Below are 9686 nucleotides of genomic sequence, written 5' to 3' on the forward strand. Positions count from 1 at the left end.
CAAGCCAAGGTACATCCAGGCCACGGGTCGCAGGACATGTAAGACGTCATCACTATTGGATTTCCTTCCAGAAACCTTATTTTTCAATAGGTAGAAACTAATCAGGCTGTGAAGTAGGCCCAATACTGACCAGCATTTTAAAACGAAGCGTTTCCAGCGCGTAAGCTGGTCCAGGTGGATCTCTCGGTCAGATAGTGCCAGGGAAAAGGGCAATATTGAAAATTTCACGAATACATTTCTGTACAAATTTAAAAGAAACCACATTCCCGGAGATACAAGTTCTCCCCCTTGCAATTCCATTGGTGCAGCCCTAAGGAAACGAATTCCAGCCAGGGCAATTCGACTTTGCTGAAATTTCGAAGCCATTTTAGTATTTTTGGTGGGTTGAAGAAAAAGTATAATTTTTTTAGTTGATAATTTTCCTCTTGCATGTGAATCGACGATTGCTACTCTGTAAATGTAATATCGTTAATGATCGATTGTAATGTATTGAACTATTTATTTTGTGGTCGTCAAATATCGATAATCTAACTCAACTGGCAAGCCAAAATGTATTATGATAAAAATATATTTGTGTATGCATAATTATATTAACATCTTAATCCAATAAATTTGTTTTGGTAACAAAATATGGAAACCTGAAAACAAATCAACTCTTAAAAATTATGCGACCGTTGTGAAAAGTAAGTGCATTCAGAATTCCATATTTAGTTGACTCTACTACATACCTAGTACTCGCTTAATTCCTGTGACAAGATTTCCTAGGTAAATTAGTGAGGCAAAACAATTTTTTGGAAAGTTGTACTATGTTTTATTGAAATCTCCATGCAATTTGCCGTCAGAAACCATGTTTCGAAAACATTTGTGGCCCAAGGTACCAAAATGTAAGATCGGCAAACATGGCGTGTTGAACTTTTTCAGCAACATTTGAGCGAACAAAAAAAATTCGACATTTTCTAATTGCTTAATGAAAATCTGAATTGATTGCAAGGTGGTCGATTGTACCATAAAATGGTGCAGTGACTCTGGCAGTGATGATGGCCAGAAAGAGAGTGGCAGGGAAAGGTAAAAAGGGTCACCAAAATTCATGAAGGCGCGGAAAACTGGATCAGTCCGAATCCATGCCTAGCCCTAAGAAAATTTCTAGAGGTGGGCAAGATCATTATCTCAGATAGCAGATCAAGATCAAAGATCAAGACATTATCTTGATCTTTGATCTTCGGCTATAGCTTTTGATCTTGATCTTGATCTTGATCTTGCACTATATGATCTTCTATCTTGATCTTGATCTTTGAGTTCAAGATCAAAATCACAAATATGAAAATTAGGGTTAAACAACTTATTTACTGATAATTTTTATAAAATTTCGCCCTTGTCCTGTACTCAAATTGCATTCAATGAAACAAAAAAATGGAGATTTAATTTTTTCCTGACCAATGGAATCAAGTGTTCAAGCGACGATCTATTTCTGTCATAAATGCAAGGGTTTAATTCAGCAGGAAATGAAATATAAACGTAACTTAAAACATCACAGCAAACGTTTCCTTAAGTATTATACTTATAACTATACAAAATTATACTAATGTTGATGCTGTCAGCTTTGAATAGCTAAAATTAGTTAGAAACCCAATTTTGGTTGTTTTGTATTTTTGTGCACAGTACATTATTCGCACTTTTACATATTTATCGGTTTAAACAATATTTGCAACATATGTAGTAGGATTTTTAAATCTTTGATTTTAAAGTCCAGTAATTGTGCATTTGCATCTATTGCTAGAATTTATTTGATCTTGTGATCTTGATCTTGATCTGACATTTGATCTTGATCTGGCATTTGATCTTGATCTGGCATTCGATCTTGATCTTCTATCTTTAGTATTCGACAGATTTATCTTGATCTGTGATCTTTATCTTGTGAAAAACAAAAAATGATCTTGATCTTTGATCTTGATCTCCGAAAACTTTGATCTTGCCCACCTCTGAAAATTTCTCTCGTAAATGAACGGATCAAGTATAAGTAAGTCCCGGTGCCTTAAGCTAAACCTTAGACTGATGCCTTCAAGATATGAGGGGAAATACTTGCTAACTGCACGCCAAGTAAAAACAGACCCATCACAAGCCGGCTGCTGATCATGCGGTACGCGTTTGAATAATAGAAATTGATATTTTCAACAGATTAACCTACCTTTAAAATTGAAGACAAATAAAATAACAGAAGCATCATGTTACCACCCCACCAGTCTAAGCTATTCATAAAAATTTCAAAAATGTTGCTCGGAACCACCATCTTTCTTATGTGGTTTTTTGATCGGGCGTAAGTTGTATTGGGTGGAAAAAGTGGATTTTCTTCCTTGGGCGTGAAATTTTGTAGCAAAATTTATTTGTTGAAGTTCTCGAGCGCATTATAGAACCTCTGAACCAGGGTTGCAAGTGGTATATATCACCTGATGAGATTTAGTGAGATTTAATGATTTATATCAATCATCTCAGTTGGGGCTGAGTGAGAAATATGAGAAATAATGAGATAAACTTGTAGTTCATGACCCCGTCCGCTAGGTGGCGCTAGTGCATGGCTCACAAATCTCACTATATCTCATATTTCTCATGCCTCACTATTTCTCATTATATCTCAGTGGGATGAGATTTATGAAGGTGAGTTGAGATTTCTGCAACCCTGCTCTGAACCACACCCTGTCCAAAAACAGCACATTTAGCAACGGCTCAGGTCCTGCTCATGCGGCCAGGATGGTAATTGGGTGGTTGAAATCCAAAATTCCTGACTCTATTTCGGATCGACAATAAAATTCATTGTCGCCGAACTTCAACCTGCTGAACTCTGACCTATGGTCCAAACTGAAGCCTGGTACATGTGCTAAATCCCATATAAGTTTGGAATTCGAAAAAAATGCAACGACGTAGAAATGTGACCAATACCTCTTGTAACACGCGCGTACCGTCATCGCGAATTGGGTACGAAGACTCCGGGCTCGTATCGCGTTAAAAGGTTGGAATTTTTAAAAGTGAATAATGTTTCTCATACAGAATTTCATTGGCTTTTCATTTACGTAAGCATTTTTTCAAAATTCAACCAACCGGGTTCGCTACAATTAGTTGTTGTTGTAACACTAATAAAGGGACTACTGGGTAAATCCATAGTAAAATTTAATCTTTATCAAGTCAACGTTATTCTGGATTTGGTATGGTTTACGAAATATTTAATTTAGCGTGGATCTCCTTACTTGCCAAAGGGTTACATTATTTTTACGGGTGCACATATGAATGCATGTCTTTACCAGCCCTTCCCAAGTCTTTTACTTTATCACTGATTATATTTGGGTTTAAGAATTATTTTCGTATTAATATGTATGAAAGGTTCATCCCATAATTCCTCCTGGACGATGCATGCACATATGTATGTATGTATGTATGAACATATAATTCCTGTATAAAAAGAAATCCAGCACAAACTGCGTATTAGATGAAGACAATATACATCTTGATACATAGATATGTATGTTGCGAAAGGTGATTGTATAATTTATTATCCAGTAAAATCGTATTCGCAGAGAATGTGTTTGGAACTGTTATTTGCAGAATTTGATAATTTTACACGAACCTAAACGACCAGTGCTGTACATACATGTCTTTATCTGAATTTTTTAAAAAATTGTTAAAATTGTACACGTAAATGTAAAATACCTCATCAAGCTCTTGCCTGGCTGGAAGAGATGGTGAAATTGCAGCAATGTTTCCATGCTGCATTTCAGTACTCATTCTTTTCGGTAGAAATATTCCTGGACATAAAAAAAGGTGGGGTAACTCATTAACCAATTAGCTCATGGCTCTTGCATACAGGCAGGATAGGTAGGACAGGTAGATTTTAACTAGGTAGGTTGGGATATGTTCAATTTGGACAGTTACAATTGCATAATACTACGTATCATATCAGTAGCGTCAATGCAAATCACTGGGTTGGAGAAAACACGTATAACTCATCAGCATGTACAGTACCGGAGTCTTTAGCCCAGATAAGAGTCAGCTTCTGCCTTATTTAGGCACTGACTATCCCCAAGTGGACAACTATCCAGTATACTGACGTTGATTTACCAAAAAGTCCAACCACCACCCAATTTTCGAACCAGGGACCTCTGCAGTAAGAGATGGATGCTCTAACCACTTAGCTATGGCCCGGCCCCTATTCGTGGGTATATTGTTCACATTACATTCGCATTCATATTCAGTCGAATGAATGAAAGTGAACCGATGAACTTATCTATGTACGCGTTATTATTTATCAAACCTATCTAAATGTTAGCAACGCTGTCAACGTATAATTCAAATCCGTCTCCAAAAACTTGCTCACCCATTCGTTCCTAATAATGCCAAAAGGACCACATCGCGCCCCTATCGGTCTTAACGAGTGGCCCACCTTTCTCTCATACTTTCTCTCAACGAAGTGGATTTTTACACTGGCCAAGAACAAGCTGGAGTTTCCATGCGTTTTCGCAGCTTGTGGTAATAACGTCATGAATACCAAGGCCGCCCCCAAACTTGTTAGTGGAGCGACCGGATAAATCATACTGGGCAGAACGCCGAACAATCGTCGCATAATTCACAATAATAATCGTGACAAGCCCAAAAAATATGAGCGGAGGTATCGCCCTGTAGCAGAAGAGGATGTTGGTGTGCTGATTCCAAATTTGGAGTTCTTGATAAAGCCGAAGAATCTCAAGTTTTGAACCTGTTCCAGATTTTATACAGTTATCAAGTTTGTTAACCCCCTCGGCCGCCGCGAACAAAACGATCAATCCCACAATGAGAAAAGCTAACCCAGCTTTAAGGGTTTCCACCCCAATCAAGGTTAGTATAAGGATTCGGACCGTGTAGAGTGTGACCATTCTGGTAACGCAATCGTCAGAGGTGGTTGGTATCCAGATGCTAAGAGGGTCAAGATCTAACAAAACGGCAGGCGTTCCCAGTGCAATTATGGCGATTGGGGCAGCAAAGATTCCAATTTGTATTAAGGCTTCCAAATGCGGGTTGGACACGTTTGGTCTTTTTCGGTAAACTGGGTTGTCAAGATCTAAATTAAAATGAAAAAAATTAATGTAACTATGTATATTAATTTATATACTAATTATGCTGGAATCATGCCCCCATCAATTGATGTGGACAACATGAACATGTAAAAGCACTAATGCAGAAATAGACATAGACAAAATGTGGACAATTAATAAATTGACTCTTACATATTTATATATGTCATACATCATATCTCAATTATTAGAGTCGAATTGATTTAATAATTTGCAACAACTGATAAGTTGCAGCAATTTGTCATTCTTTATGGCACCAGAAATGCTCAACCTAATTCTCATTTAAATTTTCCAAATTTTTCCACATTTGTTTGTTTGTCCACATTTTTCCTAGCATAATTCAGATAATTCAGTCCAGATTTTTTGATTCGTAACTTTCTGTTTTAAATTTTTTCTTAACTTTCCTTTTCACACATTTTAGTGTCCATATTTCGTCCTGTCCATATCCTAATTTACGTACCTAAAGAACTGCCTAACTTACCACTAAATTTCTTCTCGAATTTTGGAATACAATTCGCAATAAATGGAGCGACTTGTGCAGAAAATGAAATCGTATAACTCATTCCCATCACAGTTAGTGGAAGTATTCCAAGGTACATGCAGGCCATAGGTCGCAGAATGTCTAAGACGTCCACATTATTAGATTTCCTTCCAGAAATCATATCGCTCAAAAGGTAGAAGCAAGCCAGGCTGTGAATCGGCCCTAATACTGACCAACACTTTGACACAAAGCGTTCCATGCGTGTCAACCGATCCAAGAGGATCAAATTTTCAGACAAGTCGAAGGAAAACGGCATCGTTGAAAATTTCACGAATACGTTTCTGTACAAATTTAGAATAATCCACATTCCTGGAGATACTAGTTGTCCACCAGATTGCTTTGGTTGTGCTACCTTAAAGACACGAATTCCCGCCAGGGAAATTCTACTTCGTCGATATTTCGAAGCCATTTTAGTAAATATTTTTGTGGCTTGAAGGAAACTTGGAATTTTTCCAGTTGAGAATTTTCTTCTAGCTTTTCTACTCAACGAATGCAATATAGTTTGTGATCGATTTTCATATACTGATTAGACGATTTCGCTATGTGTGACGATAGAGTCGTCAAATATTTATGATTTTAGTCAAATATTAAGACAATATATATTATAAGTAGTTTAAAAAATATTTACCTGAGTGAATAATCATATTTTCGACCCTAATGTAATATGTATGTACCTCGGCTAATTTAGATAACCATATTCAGTGTTTCGGGTGCAAGTAACCACCTGCATGAAATAACCGCAAGAAACTGGTTTCTTGCAACTATTTTTACCCGCAAGAAATGCAAAGTGCAAGAAACTCCTTCCCGCCGCCATAGTTCTGAAGGCGCGTCGCTAGATGGCGCTGTGTTTCTTGCACTTTCTTGCATTTCTTGCACCTTGCATTTCTTGCATTTCTTGCTTTGCAGTGCAAAAAATGAGAAAAACCCGCAAGAAACGAAACACTGACCATATCTATTAAAATCAAAACAAATTACACTCTTAAAAAATGTGGCCCTTTTGAAAAGTAAATGCGCTTTGAATTTCTTATTAAGCAAATTATAAATACTAAATCCAGAGTAAACTTTGCTCTTTCGCAAGCCATCGAGTCCGGATGCATTTTAGTACTTTTCAAGGATCACATTATTTTTAAGGGTGCAAATATTGATGTGTGTTCACGTCCATGTTAAGTCCTTTACTTTGTGGTTGATCACATTTGATTTAAGAAATACGTATTTATTTTCCGTACTAATATTTATGTAGCCAGGTTCTCCCATACACATTTCCATGTTGATGTTGAATGCATAAAAAGAAATTCACCACTCCAAACTTAAACTCCTCATTGCATATTTGCATATGTACCTATGTGCACACATTAATTAGCAACAACTACATATTTACATATTTACATAAATGCATATGTTATTTGCATAACAAATGTATGCAGTAAATATAAACATAAATGTATGCACAAATCTGCATCTTTATAATACATCTTATTTACTTAAGCGTGTCACCTCATTTTTATGAATCTTACTATGCTAATTTTCGGCGATACGGGTTCTCCATACTGAATAAACGCTGTATCTCGCGAATGTGCCAAAATATGCAAACGAGGTGATTACATATTAGCATAAATAATTTGACAATATGTATGTGTGCGAATGTACTTGAAGCCGTTCTTACAGCTAACCGTCACAACCCAGGTATATTTTTTGTTCCTGTTCGATAAACGAAACCCGGGTTGAATGTATGTACATCTGTACATGGGGGCCGTTCACACATTATACAACGCAAAAATTTTCTAAGACCCCCTCTCCCTTTAAACATGTGTTACATGGGCGTGACATCATTACAGCCCTTTCCCTTCTCTCGGGTTACATAATTTATGAACGGCCCCTGATCGATCCCTTTTCTCCAGCCGTCTTTTTGCACACATGTTGCTTTCTCATAACTTTATCATCTCTACTGTGACTGCAATGGAGTAAATACTAGATCCTTAAAGTTTATATTATTATGACTAGAAATTTTACAGCTTCGTTTATTACACAGTGTATTCCATAAAATAGGGAATGTAAAAACAAATTAAATTGTTATGCCTATCACTGGAAACGTGATTGGTTTCCTGCTCGTGCTAGTCCATTATACGGGAATACTTTGTTCGGTGCGTGTGGACAGCAAATTATTCATTTTAAGATAACCGCAGTGTCAAAATATCGACAAAATCGCGACAAGCATACGTACTTATGTATTTGCATATCTACGTATGTAAATATGTGGCGTCACGGTCATTGTGATAAATGTCACCGATTAGTAAAAGAAATTATCACCACGTGGTTAGGTTTATGTTAGATTGCATTTTACCAGATTTTTAGCAGTATAGCTACCTCTGTAAATACATGCACATGCACAACATGGGGTGGCAAACATTACGGATATTTTGCAGTGTCTTTTTCATGCACCTGCATAAATTTGAGATCTCTGTTTTTAAAAATGTGATTATTTTAAATAAAATTATTGTATTTCAAAATTTTCTAAAAGTTTTTGAAATCATGTTTATGTAGTCATATTTCTTCATGCTGTCCATCCTTTGCTTCCTCATTGGGCTCAAAGGGACACAGATCAATGTCCAGTCGACAATTGGGGAAAATATGGAAACAAAAATTACCAACAAAGTAAACACAGTGATATTTAATTTTAGTACCATAATTTTTAACTTGTTTAATAAAACAGTTAATTAATTAGCTCATGTGCATTTGAGCAGGGCTGGATCAATTTCCTCATTTCTTTCACCTCTGCAGTCACGACTACATCTATTTTGGTGCTTTGGATCTACCTCAACCGCAAGTTGAGAGAATTGAAGGTCTGCATATCATTATGTACAAATTTAGTCTTTACAGTTTAAACAATCTGGTGACAAGATATTACCAAGCGGTGATAGAAATCTTTAAAAGCGTTTGCGAAATAATTTTTTGAATTACATAAAACCATGTCCTTTTTCTGCGTAAATCTCTTCAAGCTCTGTTACCAAAAGTGTAGCCAAATTTCTAAAAGCTTCGCAAGTACTGTTTTTAATTTGAAAGGTGCATAAATATTTACAAATGTGTAAAAGTTGACGTGAGTACGCTCATTAATTATTATCTTACACTTTACATATTTACCCTAAATATTAATTAATTTAACGATTTGTATGAAATTTCAGTACGACGAGGAGCACAATCATCACGGCCACCTCCGCCAGAGTCATTTCCCCTTCGCCAAAACCCTGCCAATTCTAGGCTTCCTTTCTTTATCGTTATTGTTAATCCTGTCAACCATTCAGTTCACCTATGAAGCCTGGTTTGTACCATTTTTTGCTGGAAAACCAAATTATATTGCGGGCGTCACAGCTCTATCATTTTCGACTTTGTATTTGCTCTCTTATTTTATTGTTTTGTTAAGTTTTTATTTGTCCATGAAGTGCTGTAAGGGTCCAGCTTTTGAGCACGATTACGCCGGTTATGGCGCCGCACATGGGTTGGATGAACGAGGCGAGAAGCTTCGAAGATTAGGAAGATATCTCCAAGTCTATTATATAATTAAGCACTGACCGCCAGGAATTGATGTGGAGGGAGGAAGCGTTATTCATCTACACTTGTTTTCATGTGTTTCTACTAAAATATCCTTAATTAAATATTAATCAAATGATGAATTAATTAAATAGTCATTTATTACTTCAATATTCATATAAAAAAGTTAAAAATTGCAAAAAATATTGCAACTTGATGAGCTAGAGGAAGCGTTATAAATTTCCTATTGTTTTCATATATATGTTGTATGTGTCTGTTAAAAATTGTCACTAATTAAATAATTAATTAACTAAATTGTCATTCCTTCATTCATTCATTCAGTATTCATTGAAGTTAACAATTGAAAAAAAATCATGTGCATAATAAAAACTTGAAACACAAATGCTTATTCATTATTTCTTACTTAATTAAAATTCTCCTTATTACATCTGGGTTAAGAATGCATGGTGTGAAAAAAAATGAACGAGTCACACTTTTTGACCACCCTTGATTATTATTTTTTT

The 9686-nt window shown here is 36.1% G+C and overlaps 1 protein-coding gene across 2 annotated transcripts; it reads left to right on the top strand.

The window, feature by feature from the left end:
* The first annotated feature begins 7570 nt into the window (after positions 1-7570).
* LOC118433295 lies at positions 7571-9507 on the top strand. Of its 2 annotated transcripts, none has more exons than XM_035845081.1 (4): positions 7571-8109; positions 8179-8289; positions 8379-8477; positions 8817-9507. In XM_035845081.1, exons 1-4 carry the CDS (start codon positions 8014-8016, stop codon positions 9201-9203), a joined length of 693 nt encoding a protein of 230 aa, XP_035700974.1. In that variant the 5' UTR covers positions 7571-8013; the 3' UTR covers positions 9204-9507. The 2 variants fall into 2 exon arrangements, with proteins under 2 accessions (XP_035700974.1, XP_035700975.1); XM_035845082.1 differs by having other exon boundaries at positions 7571-7778; positions 8817-9506.
* Positions 9508-9686: the final 179 nt, after the last annotated feature.

The sequence above is a fragment of the Folsomia candida genome, unplaced genomic scaffold (assembly GCF_002217175.1).
Source record: "Folsomia candida strain VU population unplaced genomic scaffold, ASM221717v1 Fcan01_Sc046, whole genome shotgun sequence".
Taxonomy (NCBI): domain Eukaryota; kingdom Metazoa; phylum Arthropoda; class Collembola; order Entomobryomorpha; family Isotomidae; genus Folsomia; species Folsomia candida.

Excerpts from the sequence above, each read along its gene's own strand:
- LOC118433295 (XM_035845081.1), top strand. The coding sequence starts at position 8,014 with ATGCACATGCACAACATGGGGTGGCAAACATTACGGATATTTTGCAGT. Across the intron at positions 8,110-8,178 it reads AGATCTCTGTTTTTAAAAAT|TCATATTTCTTCATGCTGTC; the intron begins GTGATTATTTTA and ends ATGTTTATGTAG. Across the intron at positions 8,290-8,378 it reads AAACAAAAATTACCAACAAA|GGCTGGATCAATTTCCTCAT; the intron begins GTAAACACAGTG and ends GCATTTGAGCAG.